Source organism: Anticarsia gemmatalis, chromosome 9 (genome assembly GCF_050436995.1).
Source record: "Anticarsia gemmatalis isolate Benzon Research Colony breed Stoneville strain chromosome 9, ilAntGemm2 primary, whole genome shotgun sequence".
Taxonomy (NCBI): domain Eukaryota; kingdom Metazoa; phylum Arthropoda; class Insecta; order Lepidoptera; family Erebidae; genus Anticarsia; species Anticarsia gemmatalis.
Window position 1 is genome coordinate 10,737,053 of NC_134753.1, and position 22,750 is coordinate 10,759,802.

Genomic DNA, 22,750 nt, shown 5'->3' on the forward strand with positions numbered 1-22,750 from the left:
AGACCGCGTCTGGATAGGTTTCCGCAAGTTGTTTTATTTGATCGTAATTAGGTTTTAACAATGGGTTTCACCTCGGAAAACCAAAAATGGTTGAAATCATGAAACTAGTTTTAATAGTAGCGTAAAAACCATTATGTAGTGCCTCGTTCTAAACCTGATTAGTGTTTTCTTAATATATTTCCAGCTTAGTTATTACACACTACACACAAATAAATCAGATTAAGATTATAATTGTTGTAACTGACTTAACCACCGTTTCTGAGGTACGTTTAACGGTAGATTATTTATTTTATTCAATAGCGTTAAAACTCATATAAAAAACGCTACGGCATTATTTATTTTAAAGAGCTACAAAATGTCTGGGTCTAGTTCGAAAACATTTTCATATTCTGATTTTTTTCCATGAAATATCTTAGACTCGACCTTAAAAGGTTGGTTGTAGATTGTAACCGATTGTTTTTTTTTGGAAATACATTTTCAATTTATTCAGTTGGTGACAATTTATTACTAGTAGTGGATCAGTTACTAACAATAATAGAGCTGTTTCTACTTTGTACCAGGATATTATTTAATTATGTATCTATTATAAGCGATAATGGAGATAGCGTTGTTACAACACGTGATGTGAAAAACAAAGCGCTTTTTTGTCATGGAAAATCTATTTTTCTTTGACCAGCTTTTCCTTGCCGTGGCCTCATTACTTTGTCGTTAAGATTATATGTAGAAGTGACTATGTACTTTTTTGGGTTAAAGTTTTTGACTTAGTTTAGTAATTTTCAAGTTTTTCTTCCAAACAAACCTCGATATACCGACCTAGTGATGTAAATGTAGATTTATCTTTTTTAAAAACAATTTATTTGCGTGGTTGCTCTGCGAAGAGTACGGAAGAATATGACAACATCTTGGATAATAAAAATAATAATCTAATACATTATTTATACAATTAACATTTTTAATACGTAAATAATAATGTTAAAAATCTATGGGAAACTAGTTTGTGTCAAAGTTTTAATTTACATAGTGCGATAAAAAAGATTACTATAATTTCAATCTAATTAATTCACATACGCCATCTATATAACAATACATAAACAATTTACAACACAAATAAATGCACATTAAAGCCATCTAGCGTCGTAGCTAAGAACTACGTACTGTAAAGAAAATAAAGAAGATCTTAAAGTTCATTGGCTAATGACTAGATGGCGTTGATGGCAATTATTGTTGAGACTTGTTTGATAAAACTTTCAATAATAAAATAGGGATTAAAGTAAAGGTTTAGGTACAGGAGGAAAGATGAAACTGTTTGAAAAGTCCGTTATGCATTTTATTCATCATTTTGGTCTATGGCCAATATAATTAATCGTGCCATAGCATAAAAAAGTTAGTTAGATTAATAACGACTTTATATGGACACAAATGATTAAATAATAATATGATAGATTTTAAGTAGTCCTTCATCTAAGTTTATATGAGAAGATATCTTTATTTGTCATAAGTCTATTACGCGACGAAGGAAGACTAATTTTAGGATTAAAACATGTCGTTAACCTAAATATCATTTTAGAACAGACTAATTTTGGAATAAAACTATTCAGAGATTTTAATGAGCATTTCGGTAGGAAAATCTAAGAAAATGCATAACATGAAAAAACTGACTAAGCAATAATTAAATAAGACATAAAAATCCTATTAGTGTGTTTATTTAAGTTTAAATAATTCATCAAATTTGATACAAATGCTTTAGTAACATTATACACCCGTAGCAAACAATCTGCTCAGAATGCAGTAATAAATTACCGCTGTGAAATAAAGCTAAGTAATGTAAATGTAAATTAACGGCTGGAGTTAATTAATTGTCAATAAAATGCTTTCGCTAATGACTTAGGCACCTATTAGCCATAGGCCTCTTGCAAGTTCCGAGAATTAACAATTTGAACGATTGTCGGATGAGTTCTGTTTTTGCTTTTATTTGTTTCCTCATTTACAAAACGTTTGTTGTTAAAATTAGGAAGATGCGCACCTTTGTCTCTTACATACATAATGTCTATAACAGATACATTACAATAAAGGGTATTGTTCACGCACGCACACACGCACGCTCACACCCACATAGGCGCTAATAGAGTGTCGTACAACACTCATTTACAAATTAACGTGCAATGAAACAAATGCGTGTGCAATTATTTACCGGCTACGGACAAAGGGTTTCAATAGTCCACTTGGAGTCGAGGCAAGGCGCGCGCGCACTCGACCGCGCGACGCAAAGAGGCGCGCACGCGCGGCAATACGAATTCGATTAACAAGTGTTAGTTCGCGAACAAAATGATGCTCGCCGGGGCTCAGATAGTTGACGATGGAAGTGTGGCGTACTCGGCAGGAGCCGACGGTTCAGGGGCTGTGGGGTGGAATGTCCCACCCTCCCCCACGCAGGGCAGCTCGAAGGATGCACAAGTGGAGCTACCGGAGAACCCCGTACAGGAGTTCGGGATGATCCCTAAATTGGAACCTGTTGATATCAGCTTCAGCAACATCACTTGCACGGTCAAACTTGGAATAACTAAAGGTAAATTTAATTCCGGAATGTCATTATTTTTTATCGCTGTAATTGTCTCTCTAAAAGTTTAATATTCTTTGAAACGACTGAAGGAAAAACGTGAAAGAAAATTATCGTGTGTTATCAAGTTAAATTGGTCAATTAAAAGTAAATTTATTCGTTGTATGTGTCTCATGGTCAGTGTGTTTACTTAATGATCCGGGTACAATTAAAGGTTTTGAACTGCCCTACATAGAGTCGTAGAGCAGTACACAATGTAAGAAAACCGACGTTGTTTCTCCAATAGAACGTGATAATGTTATTCGATACTCTGTACTAAGTAGAGCTAGATATAATAAGTATGATTGTATCAACAGTAAGTCAGTAACATGATAATAAATACATCAATATCTTTGTTATTCTCGTGTCAGAGAGAACAATAACACAAGAACTTGTGAAATGTATCATTTTCATATCAACACGCGTTAGTTTTTTCCTTGTCTCTCTTTCCATCTCTTATATGGAATGCTATAGTTTCATAACTCTAATTGGTAGCACTGAAAAGTAGGATAGTTTCACATGTGAAAGCCTTTCTTTTTCGTAACTCTATCTTCCAAAATTACCTTATTAAGTTTTTAAATGTTCTTAAGTCTAATTCAAAACGCAAACAAAAGTTAAAAGTCTACCCATCTCTGAAAAACAGTAAAGAGTTTATTCCCCGGACACTTTAGAGTCATTCAACTGTATCCAGAACTATCTTTGCTTTAACTTACTCAAAAGATAGATAGAAATCCTATCTGAAATAACCAAAACGTGTCATAATATTATCCATACAACAAAAAAATAAATAAATTTAACCCATTAATGTCCCACTGCTGGGCAAGGGTCTCCTCCCGTAATGAGGGAGGGGTTAGGCCTTGAGTCCACCACGCTGGCCAAGTGCGGGTTGGGGACTTTGCATGCCCTCAATAAATGTTTTAAACAAATTTTAGGCATGCAAGGTTTCCTCACGATGTTTTCCTTCACCGTTGGAGCATGTGATAATTATTTCTAATACACACATAACTTCGAAAAGTCATTGGTGTGTTGCCTCGGGTTCGAACCTGCGACCACTTGCGTGGGAGGTGTCAACTTATACCACTCGGCTATCACTGCTCTTCCATCCATACAACAGTAAAGTTTAAAATCTATCGACAGTTTGGCAGCCACGGTGTCCTTGTTTGCTTTCTTTGTTAAAACAACAACGCTAAATATATTAGTTTTATGTAAAACAGTGCGCATCAGCTGCTTATCAATTGGAGCAAATATTGCCTACATAAAACCGAGTGTGGGAATATTGTAGATAGGCAAGTAAATAAATGAGACAATGTATTGTCATTCTGGTAGACTGGTCTAATAGTAGATTGTTTCATGTTAAAGGATGTTGCTATACCAATTCTATCGAGCGACGTCTTATTGAAGCCTTTTACTGCTTTCAGCATTGTGTCAATACTCGATCACAGCCTGAACAATCGAATCGACGATCAATCGATTGGTTTGGTAACTTAAGTAGCAGTCTTAAATTTGAACTTTACAAAAGCATTAGTTCTGGAAAGGGAATTTCCCAGCTATTCTTACTATTGACATTTATAGATATATATTCAGTTCAATGAACCTTGCAATCTCAACTTTTGGGATTCGACACTTAAAAAATATTGTTTTTCCGCGGCTTTAACTCAATCGAATAAATCGTTTCATCATTTAATATACAAGATAATTCACACTCTTATATCAGAAGGTGTTGGACCGAGGAGTATGAAATACACCCACGTTTCGCTATCAACACTGTCATTCCTTTGTAATAGAGAGCGAGCCTATTGAAATCAAAATACAAGTCAATCAATCACCTACTTATTAAGCTAAAGACATCTTCTAAATAAATAATCACCGTATATTTTACAAGCATCTAAACAAACGGTAGGTATTTAAAACAGCAAACATAAAAGATTTTCATTATCATCTCATTAAACTCGTGACCTATCTAATTCGTTTCAAAGTCCGATATCTGACGACGAACATGACGCAAGGACAATTAATTACATGAACATTATCTACCATTACTTAGGTCTTCATGTAACTTGTAAGACAGGAAACGGATCGTTGGAGACTACTAGTTACAATGCAATACCTTATTAGTTAGTGTTCAGTTGTGAAAGAACCTTCTTGACGGGCTTCACACTGTAATTACTTGAGTAGTAATAATAGTAAACAAAACTAAGTGGTTTTTTGAAGACAGCTAGTTATGTTTTAGCTCTGAAGTCTTATTCTTTCTTTAGTGGTAAATAAACGACGATAGATCCCAAAGATAGCTAGTTATTTTTTTACTTTGAAGTCCTATTCTTTCTTTAGTGGTAAATAAACGACGATAGATCCCAAAGATAGCTAGTTATTTTTTTACTTTGAAGTCTATTCTTTCTTTTTGGGGCTTGAAGACATGAAATTTTCATAACTGTCAGCAGCTTCTAACTTAATTGATATCAGTGCAAGCGTAACAAGATCGAATACTCTTGGCATTGAATGCGATTTAAACTAGATTCGATATTTAGTTCGATTAATAGTTATCTTGAATGGTTAAAATGATAAGAATCAGCTTTCTTTTAAGGATATTGTCCTAAAAGTTAAACACAAAAGTTTGTGGTAAAGCGTATCCTCGTATTATAGGAAGAGAAGGGGTTGCTATGGGTTTTGGAGATATTATGGTCCTTTTATTTCCAAACATACAACACTGAAACTGCTTTGTAAACCTAAAGTATGCATTTGTTCTGTTTTCTGAAACAAAAGATCTTTGTCACGCTTTTGTTTTCACTTACTGAGTCATACAATATTTATGTAAGTTGAACATACTGTCACTGGTCGAGTAAGAATCATATTTATGAAGAAATTAACAAAGGAAATCTTATCCATGAAAATACATTCACTTAAAATGTACACTATAAAAAGATACTTAAATTTATGTACACACGGTCTATTCATCCATTTTTCTTACAAACTGATATGAAAATTCTATAAAATTTTACACATTTCTATGAATAATCAAATTGCTAGGGTGAGGCAAAAGTAGATCATAAGTAACTCTTTCTATTTGACTAGAAAGTATAGATCATGTTTAACTTTTGCTAAAAGTCCGAAGAAATGTTATTTTTAAGATATTTAACCCATAAATGTCCCTCCCGTAATAGTCTACTTCCGTAATGAGGGAGGGGTTAGGCCTTGAGTCCACCACGCTGGCCAACTGCAGGTTACACCTAATGTAAATAACATAACCTTTATCGTTTTATTAGTTCCTACATGATAGTTTATTTTGTCTACCATTAGAACTATCTAAGCCAATTAAACTAATTACAGATAAACGTGGGGAAAATTACAGCTTTAGTGCTTTAATTACCACGCGTGACTTTCTTGTAGACTATCCATCTGTTTCTGATATAATAATCTGTATATATAAAAATGAATTGCTGTTCGTAAGTCTCGCTATAACTCGTGAACGGCTGGACCGATTTGGCTAATTTTGGTCTTGAATTATTTGTGGAAATCCAGAGAAGGAGTAAAAGGTGAATACATATGAAAATGCGCGGTATTAAATAAAAACAAGAAAGCGTGAGCGATGCTGCGCGGGTCAGCTAGTTGTATTATAATGTATAGCTTGTATGAAAAGAAATCGATATCTTTTATGTCCTTGAAGACATCTGTTGGTGTCTTTACCCACCATAGTATAGAGGTTCGTATGTCTGTTTGTTGCCGATCGTAGATTTCAGAGATCTCAAATGGTCAGTTTCGTTTTGCTTTCGTTCGTGTTTCTTCGTTCATACACTTATGAATAAGCTTCATCCAATCTCAGTTAGATAAAGTGAAAACATAATATGTGTGCGAAAACCACTTTCCTCCTGAAGTGCTGAAATCGGGCTTACATAAAAAGTAGTATCTTTATGCAAAGCGAAGACGGAATCGCAAAAATGTTTCAATTTACAAATTGCTTTAAATTAGTTATTTCAATCCTAACTTAAGTCACAATTTAAACTTATTCACTTTATTTCATAATTGAGTAGGATTGTTATTGAAATTAAATGAGTAAGTTATTTTATTTAAGTGGGTTTAATACTGCCTTAACCGAATGTTTAGTTATTAATTAACTAACTAGTAACTAGGCACCAGTTCTTCAGGTTATACCAATTTGAAGATGGGAACTCATTCTATTTATTTTTATAATAGGTGTACATTATAATTAAAAAAATATCCTATTCGTAATAAAGACGTGAGAAATAAATCTTAAATCTATTGTCAGGAAATACATTGTTTAATAGATAAATGATTGTAGTTGTTTTATCTAATGAACAAACAATTTGTAGTCAAATGTCATTTGTTTACGTCATAGCTTAACATTTAACCTGACGTGTTAAAAATGATCTATGATTGACATGTTAGTTACAAATATGTTTATATTATCAGTAGCTCGATTCTCTACTACTATCGACTACCGACAACCGACCTGTCATCGAGAAATTTTGTATGAAAATCTGATCAGCACCTCTGACGGGCGTCGTAGAAACTTTTTTGGCAGTACAGTCGAAATGTCAAAATTTCGATAGCTAGCCGGTTGTCGGTAGTCGATAGTGGTAGAGAATCGAGGTACAGTAGCTCGATTCTCTACTACTATCGACTACCGACAACCGACCTGTCATCGAGAAATTTTGTATGAAAATCTGATCAGCGCCTCTGACGGGTGTCGTAGGAAATATTTTGGCAGTACATTCTAAATGTCAAAATTTTGATAGCTAGCCGGTTGTCGGTAGTCGATAGTAATAGAGAATTGAGCTACAGTATCGATCAGAAGTCATTATTGACGATTGTGCAATGAAATCAATGTTAATGAAAAATAGGTAATTCAATGGTCACATGAATCCTAGGTTTTGATTTTCATTGTATTTCTGACATGTTCCATTTTCGTCTTGTTTTGGCTGAGGTAGAGGACAAGTTTTGAATTGTAACCTTCATTTATTTAGGAACAATTGATATTCATATATTTTGTTACAGTAGGACAGAAAAGATAGTAAAATAGCGCTTATCAAACATATATGGAACACAACATACAGCCCATGTCAATCTCGTAGAAAATTCTTATAATATTATAGGATAATAACAATATTGTAGGATATTATCAAATAAAGTACGTTCGGTGTATAGAGACACGAACTAACAGTATTCACGCATTTCGAACTCTCTTTTTAAAATATTAATATACCAAAATTATATGCAAGATTAATGCAGCTGTACCTACCTACTTGGTATCTACATATTTTTGGTTTGTTTGAAACCCGCAACTCAAGATTAATCATTAACGAGGTTATTGTCATTAACAAACAATGTAAAAATACACATTCTTAATAATAAGGCTATTAGTATTCTCTTTGTCTGTTATCTCATAGTAATTTCGTCAAAACTATTAGACCACACCCGTCCTAATATTTATAATAATCTTCTCCTATCGATGGATTAACAATATTAATCATTACTATCGTGACATAGTTACAATGGACTTAAAACAAAGATAAATTATGAAAGAAAGATTACTATTATCATTTAAATATTTCTTAATACGTAAATTTTGAACACGTTGCTTCACAGCTGCGATGTTAAATACGAAAGCGCTATTGACGATTTTCATGACGTGGAAATGTCAAACTTTATCGAACATTTGACATTAAGTCGATAGGAACTCGATATAATCGAAAATTCATGCTTTATATTTATTAAGACCTTTTGACTGCATTGAAGTTATCTGGGGATAAATGCATTTAGTTGATTTTATAAAAAAAATACAGTCGATGATGATTTAATTTTTACGAAATTTGACTTGACAACATGTCAAGTATGTATTCATTTACTTCATAAAACATAAAAGCAGTAGACCAAAACGCTTCAGACTTGTACTAATCATGCATAATGATATAAAGTTCAAACTAAACCGATACGGCAATTAATGAATGAGTTAATTATAATAACTTCTTAGTAACAAACCACAAGGCTTCATCTCACGTTTTAATGATAGGAAATAGTAGATAAGGAGGTGTTATATGTAGCCGACCACTGTGAAGGTCATTTAAGGTCAAACGTATTAAAGTTATGTAGAGATAATCTTCAATATATCATGCTAGAAATAGATTTATTAACATGTTTATTGCAATTAGAAATGTCTGAGTAATTTCGCATCTTTCCCTTTAAAGATGGAGCGCCACTAACTAACTACCTTTTAGTGCGATAGTATCGAATTCGTATCGAAGTTTTGACATTTGGACGATAGTTCTAGGAACTTAGATATGTAGTTAGTTATGAAGATCAAAATTGACAAGCTTAAGTAGTGAATTAACTTGTCATCTCACAATTATGTTGTTCTTTAACCTTTGCTCTACTTATTCAATATTATCAAGTGACCAACTAATAATTTTCTACAAATTATAAACAGTAAAATATTTTCCCTCTTTACATAGTGACACATTTCCTTTGTTATCTGTTCATGAGTAAGCTCCGATTTGTTGTTAAATTATCTAGAAAAGGTGTAATATCTTGGATGTACTTTATAGATTATTTTATACAAAGTTCAAATCGATTTGACTTTGACAAACGCAGATAAATATTTATGTTTTTCGTTTACAATAAGTAAAAGACAATGAAGGTGCCATTTCATTTTAATTCAAACTTATATCAGAGGTGGAGTTCGTTGTGTATCGAGATGTCCGATAGTCCGTCCTTGCATATCCTAAATTCACGATCTTTTGATCTCTAAGAGAATCGTCGATGTGTTAGAGACCCAGAGTCCAGAGTACGGCAAGTTCCTACCACTATAGTCTTACAAGAACCCACCAGCTATCAAGGAAATATGTATAACATTTTGATCAACGCCTGTTGAGTAACCCCCAGGAACAAACGTATTTTTAATGCCAAATGCTCGCTTCTCGATATTATCGATAGTGTATGAAATCGCTCTACAATTCTTGATTGATGTTTTTAACTCTAAGAAAAATACATATTATCAATTCATTTTTCCTTAGCGTAGGTCAGGATCTTCTTATTTGAAGATACACTTCATAGCAACAGCACATAAATGTGAAGATAGAATGACCTGAGCTTGAATGACCAACAAAAAAAACTGTTCTTGGAAGCTAACTTATAAACGTTTGCGAACAAAAACCTGCATTAAATATTCTTTCATATACTTTTTGCATTATGACATTAAAATAATCGCTAAATCCGTTGTAGATGTTTGTTTATCGATTCAAATGTACAGTTACGACGTAATCTTCATGTCCATTATTCCCGGATACGTGATATCAGTTATCAAGATACAGGCGAATCAAAGTGATAAGTTGATAAGACGTGATCAGAAGCATTGTTCATAGTTCGTGCATCGAGTTCGTTCAACTCAATTGGCATGTTTTTGAGATGCCCCCCTCTAAAACAATAGGAAGTTGTCAATTCTGTTGCGGCACGATACACGATATGGCTTGGATTTTGTGTTGACTTTCAACGTATGAAGTGATTTTTGTTTTATGGATAAAATTACATCGCTTATATCAGTGGCAAAACTGAGTTTTATAATATTTTGGTACTTACTGTCAGTTCGCCCAGATCCTGAGTTAAACATTGGGAAGACCCTGTTTATTTTAGTTCCTCCATATTTTAGTTCTTTTTATATACATATAAGGTAATATTGTCGTCATGAGCTATACAGCCAATTTTAAAGCAAATCGAGTCTTATATAAATACTATAATGTTTCATTTACCGTTCTTCTAAATTTTGAATCAAGATATTTTAAAATCAAAACGATTTGTCTGTTTCCTTTTTGTTACTAAATTTGGTTTTTAATCACTCGAAAGGGTTGAATAATAAATATTAAAAACAGATTTTCCTTGTTTGCCAGTCGCAGCTGCATTGGTATTGCAACAAAATTGATACCACGAAGACTTTAGTTGAGATAATATTCCGTCCTTCTTCTTCATCCAATGGTGAAAAGAGATGCAAGAATACATCAAATCATTATTAATGAGTAGTTTAGTCGTGTCTTAAGCAAATAACTAATAATGTACACGTTTGTTATTGAACTTAGAACTATAGAGATAACGGGACTTATGTTTGTATCCGATAACAGCTTAGCAAATAGAAATGTTTTTATGACCCCAGGAAATAATTGGCGCTTGATTCATATGCTAATTATCTAGTGAGAAAATATTTAATGTTTACGGAAGAAACAAACTTTATTTTGCTTGTATTTGCGAAATCACATGACAATTATTTATGTTTTATATTTATTTGACAGATCTCAATACCGGTTTCAAAATATCCTCGTCATGCTAACAAAACGTGAAAAAACTGCGAAAATATACAAAAATAAGCGATAAAATCTGCACAATTCACCAATTACGAATGAAACTTCAGTTATGCTATTTTTATATTATATTTTGTATTTTTAAAGCATAGGTATATATTGACGGATTTTCATAACATATTTTTCAAATTTAAAAAATGCTCTCTATAATGTAATAAGTAGCCCTGGGTTTCTGATGTACATTAACCGGTAGTTTATTTATTCAACAGCGTTTAAACTCATATAAAAAAACTATGAATCGATAAACTACCGCTAAATGTACTCAGAAACCGGGGGTCAATCATGTTCGTATTGCATGTCCGTATTAGATACTCTTTTTAATTTATATTCTGCTACATGTGTAAACTTAAATCTTTGCATAAAAGTTAATCAAAGCAGACTTGTTTTAAACGCACATGTTACCTCGGATAAATATCAATCCTTACGAACTGGGATTCCCTCATCGGAATATTTATTTAAATGTTGCGGTCAGTCGCTTTTAAAGAATCAGATTATTCAATTTTTCCATTGGTAAATATTTATAACTCAGTTTATATTCTAAAATATTACCTACTCTCCACTACGTAGATGAATGCCCGCGTATGTTTAGCAATAAACTTCCAAAACCTAACATAGAATCATTACAATCGACAATCGTCATTTGTTTTTTTACATCTGTTTTAAATTATTCAGGTGAACTCATTTTTTTCTTTCATGACTAAAAAGGTATATAGGTCTATATGCAAGGCATAGCAACCTCGTTCACATTCGTAGCAATAAACAATTACAATTTACATACGATATAAAAACGCATAATAGAAACTGGATTTGGACGAACGTCATTAATTATCTGGAGAACAAAAAAGAAAAATTCTTACGTCATAAAAAAATATTTAACCCACGAAATACCGCTCATCTTTATTTCAAGTCTCTGTACAAAAATATCAGTGTCAATAGTCATTACAATAAAAACAAAAGACAACACAGCTCCTTGTTTTATTTTTGTTATTGAATATTGATAAGTCTGTTTCGGACATAACGAATAACGAACGTCTGCGGCGAAATCAGAGCACTTAAAAATAAACCTGCAATTTAAGATAAAATATGGCAAGAATGTTTTGACAACATTATCTGAGAGTTTAAAGTTTTCAAAATAAAGTCGATTGATTTCTTTCATTATTCTTTAAAGTAAATAAATGATTATAAAATAAGTGCCGGTTGTCTGAGGCAGCAAGCGTACATATTCGGTTCGAAATTAATCGGCCAAGCCGGACGGCAAAACCGAATATGTGTAGATGAAACTGATTTGCAGTCGAACAAGGGAGCAAATATATGTCAGCCTGGCGACATTTGAAGTCAATCATGATGGATTTGAACTACCTACTATCAAAATTCACCTACTCTAAAACGGTATAATGAACCAGGGAGTGAGCCAACCATCAGTGATTTAGACCACATCGAAAGATTTTGTGTTATTTTCCTAAAATTGTAGCCTGAGATAAACTTGGTCGTATTTTTAATTAGTCCTTTTTAAGTGGAGTGCGTAAAACGGAAATTTATTTTAATTAGGCTTATTTTATTACTTCAGATAACATAGATTTGTAATTCTTGTTTTTGTAGTTTGAGGTCAACCAAGTTTCAAATTGAAATTGTAAGCCTTTTGAATTAGCCCAAAGACGGCTTTACTTAGATATTTGCCGCTAAGGGAGTCTTAACTAAAATGTTTGACTAGCCATGTTATAAAGACCATCAACAAGCGGATTGGCTAACAGTATGCGGTTTTATAAAAACACCAGTAGGGCAGGCAATTCACTAGAGTTGGTACTGTCGAATATCGAGATATTGACATTTCAAATGTACTGCCAAAATAGTTCCTGTGACGCCCGCTAGCGGCGCTAATCAGATTTTTATACAAATTCCTCGACAGCTTGCTGGTTGTCACTATTCGATAGCAGTAGAGAATCGAGCTAAGGGTTACAATCTGTTCCCGTATTCCACAGCTTAAGTCAAGCGTTTACGGTACTTCTTTAATATTATCTCATATTACATTGTTTTTGTTCTCCATGATTTAATAGGAAGTGCGCTTATTATTGTACTCACGTCACGATTCGTAACATTACTTATTTATTTGGCCAGTGCATACGAATGGCTGACTTAAAGCACACTGAATGAGTTTCCTTCCTCATTGTAAACGTTTTGTCGTGTTTTTATTGTTTTTTATGACATAAAAGTAGTTTTATAACGATTTGCAGTTACTGATAAGTGTAGCTGATACTTAATAAATTACCAACGTTTTTTAATGAAGTTTAATTAACGAATGTTAAAAAGTAGTATATTTTGCAAGTTAATTTAACAAAGAAATAATTTAAAGTATAGTTAATAGTCGATTGATATCAAAGTATTTCCAAAGCAGGATAAATAGTAGAAAACAATTAATAGCGGAAAAAATATTAGTAAGAAATACATTAATAAATTGCAGTAAACAAAAATTTTATAAATGTTTAATAGAATTTATAAAAATATCTAACGTACAAAAACGTACGAATAAATAAATAAACCTATTAGGTACGATCTGTATTAATTGCCCGTAGCCAAGTAAAACGCGATGTCAATAAATAATAACTTCTACACGTGGAATTAAATAGTTTACAATTCAATTAGTCGTGTCAATCTTATGGTGATGCATGTCAATTACATTTAAAGGTAAATACATCAAATACAATACACATGTCAAGCAATCGACGATGGTAATAAAATGCACATTTTTAAAACGCCGAAGAAAATGTATGCGTAAAAATGAATAAATATTGGACAACTCACACACGGTCATTTGATTCCAAACTAAGCAGAGCTTGTACTATCGTAATCAAATAACTGATAAACATACTATATATATACTTCTAAATACATACTTATATATGATACATTAACAACCAGGCTCAGAACAGATACTCGTGAACCCACCGCACGCGTCGCTACGGTTATTGCGGCGAGGTGACCACGTTAACCACTGCGCCAAACATGGCGATAAAATACATTTGCAATGCAATAAAATAGATACTTAAGGGGGATCCACAAATACGATTTTCTTGCCGCGTTTTTTAAATATTCTTTATTGAAATTATTGGATAATTATAAGTTATACTGATACTTCGATACTAATATCTATTTAAAACTTATATATTTACTTGGAGAATAACAGTAACCTTCATAATAACAAAGATGTTACTACGGAATACTACGGATGTAATAAGAGACGATAAATAAAATGCATACTGAGTGTATTTACGTGATACTTGAGACAAAAAACTTTATTGAGCAAAATTAAGATTGACGTGGATACAGGGCTGTCACATGTATACAATCTAGAATTAGATGCAGATATTAAAAAGATGTCTTCTAAAATGTGAATTATGGACCTTAATCCAGCAATTAAATTTGTTGAAAAGGAGAGAAGTGAGGGGAAAGAGGGTATTAATTAGGAAGAATCTTACGCCCCTCAGGGAGTAGAGAACGCTCTAAATGATTTCAAAAACACTTCATATGTTGCTTAATACGTCTCCTACATATCAGATGGACTGAATTAATATGCTAAGAAAAATCACTAGATATAAGGCACTCGGAGCATCATTAGGAAACAGTAGTAAAGCAAAACAAAGTAAAACTTTACTAAATAATATTACTTAAATGTATGTTTTTCAGTACACAAGCTATTACTTATTTCCTGAGCACATATTCAATGAACTGTTTAAGGAAGCTCAAGTTACGATCATAACCGCGGAAGGCCGCAAGTCATAACAAAAAACACCTACATGTATTGCACATGATGATAATTCAGTTTGATTCTATCCATAATGTGGTAACCCTACAGACTACAAATGACAGCATCAAGGACCTGTCAAGTGGTTAGCGTTATAATCTGTTGTAATTATTGTCTTCGAACAAAGTCTTTTACAAGCCAATTAAAAAGTTTAGAACAACTAAACAAAATTAAATATTATTATAATATGTTTGTAACTGTCTGGACAAGGTTTGTATGGAATCGAAGGGATAAATTTGAACTATACACGGACAAAGTCGACGTCTGTTATTTAAAAAAAATATGAATGTAAAACCGCTAAAATTAAAGCTTATCTACCCAATTGGAATAAAATTTTACAGAGTGATAGTGCCTATCCCCAATAAGGTCATAAGACACTTTTAAAAGCAAGTGGAGCTATTTATATAACTTTAAAATCCAGTTAAATATAAATAACTATAATTACTAACCGGTATTTTAGTGTTTAAAAATAGAGACACGTTTTTTTATTTATATTCAATGACTAATAACATGATTGCCTTCGTATCGGTAGCCGATTCAAGAGAAGGTCTTTTAGGAAGCAGTAGGTATTATTGGGTATTTCGAAAGAAATTCCCAGTATCTACTAATGTGATCGATTTATAAAATATCCAAGAAATTTACTCAATGTTATAATTTTTAGAGGAGTTTTTACCTGTGTCCTTGTATGCAAGTTCGACTTTCTGCATAATTTGTATAGGTACTAGATTCTAATTAATCTATACTAATCTATACTAATATTATAAAGCTGAAGAGTTTGTTTGTTTGTTTGAACGCGCTAATCTCAGGAACTACTGGTCCGATTTGAAAAATTCTTTCAATGTTGGATAGCCCATTTGTCGAGGAAGGCTTTAGACTACATATCATCACGGTACAACCAATAGGAGCAGAGTATCAGTGAAAAATGTCACATAAACGGGGAAAATTTTTTTCTTATGTGACGCAAGCGAAGTTGCGCGGGTCAGCTAGTTTACTACTAAAACATCTAATTAATTATCTGTATATCGAAGCGCGCGGTGATTCTTTACAGTCTGTACGAGTAACGACAGTTTGACATTTAAAACGTTCTGCAAAAATAGTTCCTATGACCACCGCTGGAGGCTGATTAGATTTACATACACTCGATGTCTAGCCGGTTGTCGATAGAATTATGAAAATATTCTTAAGTAAAGTAAGTTTCTCGTTTCTGAAGGTCCAGTTAATAATTATAATTAAACAAATTCACACACTTCTAAGATAATAATGTTATTAATTGTAGGCTCATTATATTTTATTTTCCTTACATGTTTTCCTTCCCACTGCTCATGACTGTCTGTTTTTATACTAAACGTAGTTAAATAGTACCTAATTACCAAATTCGTCGATAAGGAAAATATGAGCATGTTTGATACAAAAACGAATGTACTGAACAAAAAAATCTATGATGACATTCAGAATAAGCACAAAAACTTCATTCGGCCAGTTATTCCTATTTTGAATATAAAATGTAGGTAATGAATTATTTTTGACAAACTAGCCTTGAACTTGACGCATATTTTATCTCAATTCTGATTAAAACGCTTCTTTGAGTTTGGAAATTGATTGAGTAAACAGATTATCTTATTCATTTACGTCTTTAGCCGAAAAAAATAAATATTTAACCCATTACTTGCTCATTGCTGGACTTAAGACAAAATCAGGGAATAGTCCCTTAAAGAGACAACAATTTCAGTCCGAGATGAAGCAGAAAAGTTAAAATAAAGTCTAGGGTAATTATTTAATAGGTAGGAGAGAGACTATAAGGAAGACTGATCCCACCACCATTTTTACGGGACGTATAGCTAGGAAGAGAGAGAGAGAGACATACGTAATTAATTTAATAGGTGTATAATAATATATTTTTCCTTTACCGATGCATTTATAACAAAGTAGGAAATACAATTCTCTGAATCATAAAGAAATCACCGGAACTGTAGTGTTTGTAAACTTGACATTTAGAGCAAGTTCCTTGTGCGACGTAGATTTTGGAAACTAACAACATTTAAGAAATATTTTTCTACAAAAATATGTCCTTAATTTATGCGTCGCGGTTGCTTTTGTTGTTCTATCGTTTGTTGACCAATGACCTTTCGGTCGAAATATTCTCAACTGTGTCCAAATTACAAAAAAATATATAATCTATATCCGAACCGAAGAACTAGCTTCTTGTATGCCACAACATAGAAAAGTGCAGTTATAAAAATCTGAAAGCTATGGGATACGAACTCTGAAAAGATGTTACCTTTTGGTGTGAGATGACATTTTTAAAAATACTCGCGGATTATTAAAACCTTTTTAATACATGGCTAATACGAGACTACTCAGACAGACATCACAACATATAACACACTAGTTGACCCGCGCAACTTCGCTTGCGTCACATAAGAGAGAATGGGTCATAATTTTCCCCATTTTTGTTACATTTTTTACTGGTACCCTGCTCCTATTGGTAGTAGCGTGATGGGATATAGCCTATAGCCTTCCTCGATTAATGGGCCATCTAACACTGAAAGATTTTTTTAAACCGGATCAGTTGTTCCTGAGATTAGCGCGTTCAAACAAACAAACAGACTCTTCAGCTTTATAATATTAAGTATAGATTACATAGAAGTATGTAAGTAATCTAACTACAATGTAAAGAGACCACGGCAGGCCGCAAGTATCTACCGTCTGCGGTTAAACCAAGATCGTAGCGAGTAAAAACTTGATCGAAGTCCATCAGCCTTGGAGTTTGTTTGTAATAACTATTTACAAAAACTATATAAAACCTTCGCAATGACGTCTGGACTCTTAATTCCGATTATTGATTGTAAATATTTAATCTTAAGATTATCATACTGAATTTCTTAAAACATCGCCATGCTCCTGCAAAAGACAGAAACCGGTTAAATTTTTTCAAGTAGAGATTAAGAATGATTTTTTCTGCCAGCGAAAAGTTTAAATGCTCGAAAATAATACCATCTTATGTAAAATTGTATAAATAAATTATAAAATGTACTCTCCTCATTCTCTAATAATATGTCAAATATTAGCTAGTAATAGTGTATTTAGTCAGTGTAAATTAGCTAGCGACCGTGGCTAGAGAAACGCCGAACTGTCAAGCAGGTCAAAGAAAAATAAGTACTTAATTGTAATTATCTAGTAGTACGTTACCTATAGTAGTGCCTAGAAGTCTACTGTCTAGCCTTGAACATGACAAGTATCGTAGTCCCTCGCAACTAGGTTATCCAGTTGACTTTCGTATCCGTTCATGAGCGGCTTCAAACTTGTTCTTTACGTTAAATTATTTATCTAACTAATTACTGCATTAGATGCAGTAAGCACAACGCCATCAGTCGTCTAATATTATGTTGTATTTAATTAGGTAATAAGAAAAAAGTAGAGACACTTAAAAAATTACGTATCGTAGATATTTATTTCGAATCCAGTTGTAACGTAACTTTAAGTGAATCTAAACTTAACTTATGTCCTTGTCAAAGTCGATTTCTAAATTAAATTCATCTAAAACTTTTCTTCAGTTTAGCCGTCTAAGGTAAACAAACATGCAGGCAAAACCTTAAGCAAATGTAAACTTAACCTAGCATTTCCCAGGTGTAAATATCTATCACTGACCCAAATTCATCGATTTTCATTCTTAATTTTAGGTGTCAAAACATACCAAACATACAGTGAAAACTTCTGCTTGTATAATTGCATTAGTATATAGTTGTATGGTAAAGTATAAAGGTATCTTAAGGCCAGTGACCTTATTGGTTTAACACGAATATCTGCGTGTTCGGGTCAGGCGGCTTGCTTACCTTCAATACAGATTACGTACATTACACGATCAATACCGGTATTTAAGTTCTATTTCTTCTTATACATCTTATGAGTTATTTCGTTGCATAAGTTTTTGTAAAGCCACTACTCGTTGGTGTGTGTGTATTACAGAGAATGTAAGAGCCTACTACAGTTACTAATTATCCCGCACCCTCCCTAACGTAAAATTTTTTTGCAAGATCTATCTCGGCCTATATGTGATATAAGTTCGCTCTACAAGATTGCATTTAAATCAATTGGGTAATTAAGCATTAAGCAACCGTAACAAACATAAGCCGTGTGGTCCATTACATAAAGTAACTTCCACATTTAGTAGTTAAATTACGTATTGATACAAGAGCAGAAGTTTTAAAACATATATAAATAATATAAACTGCCTAAATGCGATATTAGAAATGGATAAACACGAAAACAAACATTTATATTCTTATACTAGCTGACTTCGCTTGCATCACATAAGAGAGAATGGGTCATAATTTTCCCCGTTTTTGTAACATTTTTCGTTGCTACTCCGCTCCTTATAGTTACAGCGTGATGTTATATGGCCTTCCTCGATGAATGGTCTATTGAATACAAAAATATTTTTTCAATTCAAATCAGTAGTTCTTGAGATTAGCGCGTTCAAACAAACAAACAAACTCTTTAGCTTAATAATATTGGTATAGATATATAACAAGATCAACAAACCCCACTAATAGACACATTATCTGAACCAATGTCAACAAAGAAATGTAATAAACGATGTATAATACTTCATAATTGATTCATTAAATCATTAAACTATGGGATAATTCCTCGTAGCAACTGATTGTAACAATGACTGTTGCGACACCATGTTTTCATCCGCCTCGGACTTTGTACAGCGATTATCTGATGAACTTTGTACCATAACTATACAGTTGACAAATGATATAAATATAATTAGCATTATTCATATTATGTTTATCAATGGCTAAGTCCATGGACTGTGGTTTTGATAGGGCAAAGTGTAAATCTCTGATAATTGTTTACACGAATAATGTTCAAGACAAGAAAGTAACTAGGCGTTAATGGATCAATTTCAAATTCAGCCACGATTTTATTGTTAAAGTTACTATTTTTGTGTATTTTTATTGTAATTTACGCTCAATTTATAGACGTTCTTAGTTTCCTGGAGAAATCATTTCAACGTTTTTGACCGATTTTCTACATGCAATGCTTTTTTTTAAGCTCAAGATGTATAAATTGCAATCGTGACAATCATATTTGTGTTTTATGATTAGTGCAAAACATTTCAGTAATAATTAACTAATAACCAGAATTTAACTGTTTTATTTTTATAATTAATATTTCAAAGCAAATTGTCATATTTGTCCTAAAACCGATTTATTTTATCGTCTAAAAATCCTTTTTGTTTGGAGGACGGCACCCGGTCGTTGCAACATTCGACATACATTGTTATCAGGCTATTCATTTCAGTATTTATTGTCTTACTGCCAATACCGATGTCGAAAATTCTTTTATCATTATTTCACACATATTGGTTAGAAACAGGTGCTCTATCGTACAATCTCGGTGATAAATCTTTCAAACAAACAAAGATATTAGATTGTTACACTTTTTTTGTTTGAAATTAATCGATTTTATCTCGAATCTATTTCGACATGGTAGCTAAAATGTTGTTACCATAAATATTTGTTTGTAATATTGATCGTCTTGTTTGTTTTGTTTTTCACTAAGTAAAATGTGTTCCCATCTCTCCTGAATGATAATGATAACGGAACGTAAAAGTTATAATAGCCTCACTTTTCATCTTTCCCTTATTACAAGAAATGGGAATTTGTTTAACCCATCGCAGGTTCGAACCCGAGGCAACACACCTATGACTTTTCGAAATTATGTGTGTATTAGAAATGATTATGGTGAAGGAAAACATCGTAGGGAAACCTTGCATGCCTAAAAATTTGTTTAATACATTTATTGATGGCATGCAAAGTCCCCAACCCGCACTTGGCCAGCGTGGTGGACTTAAGGCCTAAACCCTCTAAGGCCTAAACCCTCCCTCATTACGGGAGGAGACCCTTGCCCAACAGTGGGACAGTAATGGGTTAAATTTATTTATTTATTTAATTTATCACCCATTCTCTTGAGATGGGAACGCACCGATTTGGCAGACATTATCATTAAATCCGTTGTATACTACACCCAGCCACAAATTAGCCATGTAATAATGCAGAGCCTTTTAGAAGTCGTTGACTTGCATCTGACGTCAATTATATAAGTAAAAAAGAGTTGATACTTGAAATTATATGTCAGAATTTTTTAACATACCTAATTATTTTATATTACTGGTAATAAAATTGTACAAAGTATGTAAAAAGAAAATCCTCGCGACAAATAATAATCTAAAGTCTAAAATATAGTGTAATGACATTGAATGACAATGTAAATTAATTATTAAATTAAAACTAAATTATATGCCCGATATAATATAAACAATAATTAAAAATTAATTAAACGGCTACCTAATGTGTGTAATAATTTATTTCTCATAAAATAGTAGGTGTTTTCATATGACTTTTACTGACGTAAGTGAATTTAATTACTTGTGGACTTTGTATTAATACCAATAGTTTATTTTAAGCTAAACAGGTTTATTTGTTTATAAGTTAAGCACTGTTTTTTCTAAGTTAGTGTTGGTTTTAGTTTTTTTTGCCTGAACTGTGTTAGTTAATGACTTTATTTTGAGACCAGAGACAAAGAAAATACTACCTACAAATCCGGCTTTAAAAAATAAGAAGCATGCAAGTCCAATGGGCATAAAGTTCACTCAGAGGTTAAACTATCATCTGTGGTTTACATAATATTTGTTTTGTATGAACTTTGAAAAGAGACTTGCGGTACGACAAAAGTTAAGCAACTACAGTAACGCGATTCGTAACGAGAGTTTGACATTTTAAATATCCTGCAAAAATAGTTTTTACTTTGCCCGCTGAGGCGCTGATCAGATTTTCACACAAAATTTCTCGATACCTAGCCTGTTGTCGACAGTGGTAGAGAATAATGTGTCAAACTAATTTAAGATCTTAAGAATTTAAGTTAGAATCATTCTAAAGTTTTATTCAATTAGTCCTTTAAATGGTCACTGAAAACCCGACTCTACCAAAACTGCTTGTTCAATATTCTTAATAAAACAAATTACTACAATTAATAAATGCATGACCCTGATACCAAAATAAGAACAAGTCATAATCTAAAAGTGAACAGTGCTAAAAATAGAACCTACATATATAATATTAAGAGCAGGTACTTTTTACAACGCTTATAAATAATATACTGAATACGCTTATTCGACATCAAACAGTACTTTTCAATTATATTTAAGCTTGTTTAAGTCCAAGGTTCTGTCTGCACTGCTTTGTTTCTGATGAGAAATCATTGATATTTTCTTCTTTGGGATTCAATTTATTAGTCTTTCAAAGAATGATCCCAGTAAAGAATAATTTATCAGTTTGAGATTCGGAACTTAGCGCCTAAGTAAATTTTATTCAGCACAAAAATAAAATTCCAACTACCAAATTACTCCTTATATTAGTCGGTCTAGTCGTTTAATAGTTAAAAAATGATAAGCAAACAAACACATAGAATTTAAAAAATAATCACTAAAGTTTAAATTACGGTAGCGCAATATTTTCCCTCGTTCAGTAACCGATATGTAAACAAAGAAGCCGAGCTTGATATTCGGCAACTGGCAATTTTCATTATCTGTGGTGGTGTCAGCAACCTCTGACGTCACCACAGCTGATACCGCGAATATGGGTCGTTGTATCACATGTAGCCACCGAACTGTGACGTAACTTACATTACCGCCTTTGTTTGAGTTTGGAAGTTCTTCTTAATACAAAATGAGATGCGTTTTAGAACGCATCTTTGTCTGACTAACACCCGTTTTCTGAATACATTTAACGGTAGTTTATCTATTCAATAGCGTTTCTTTTATATGAGTTTTATCCCTATTGAACAGATAAACCACCGCTAAATGTACCTCAGAAACCGGGGGCTAGTCATGTAATATTTATATTATGTCGTTTGGTTTTTTAAAATTGTGTTTTTATTTTGATTATAGTATTATTTTTATTTTGATAATAGCCTAACGAAATA

The 22,750-nt window shown here is 32.8% G+C and overlaps 1 protein-coding gene across 1 annotated transcript in view; it reads left to right on the forward strand.

Moving 5' to 3' along the window:
- Positions 1 to 2,196: 2,196 nt before the first annotated feature.
- The window catches only part of LOC142975209 (ATP-binding cassette sub-family G member 1), a 41,456-nt gene continuing 20,902 nt past the window's right edge, over positions 2,197 to 22,750 (forward strand). The window contains exon 1 of the mRNA XM_076117934.1: positions 2,197 to 2,566. Coding sequence (XP_075974049.1) covers positions 2,326 to 2,566 — 241 coding nt within the window. The 5' untranslated portion in view covers positions 2,197 to 2,325. The remainder of the gene's footprint in view (positions 2,567 to 22,750) is intronic.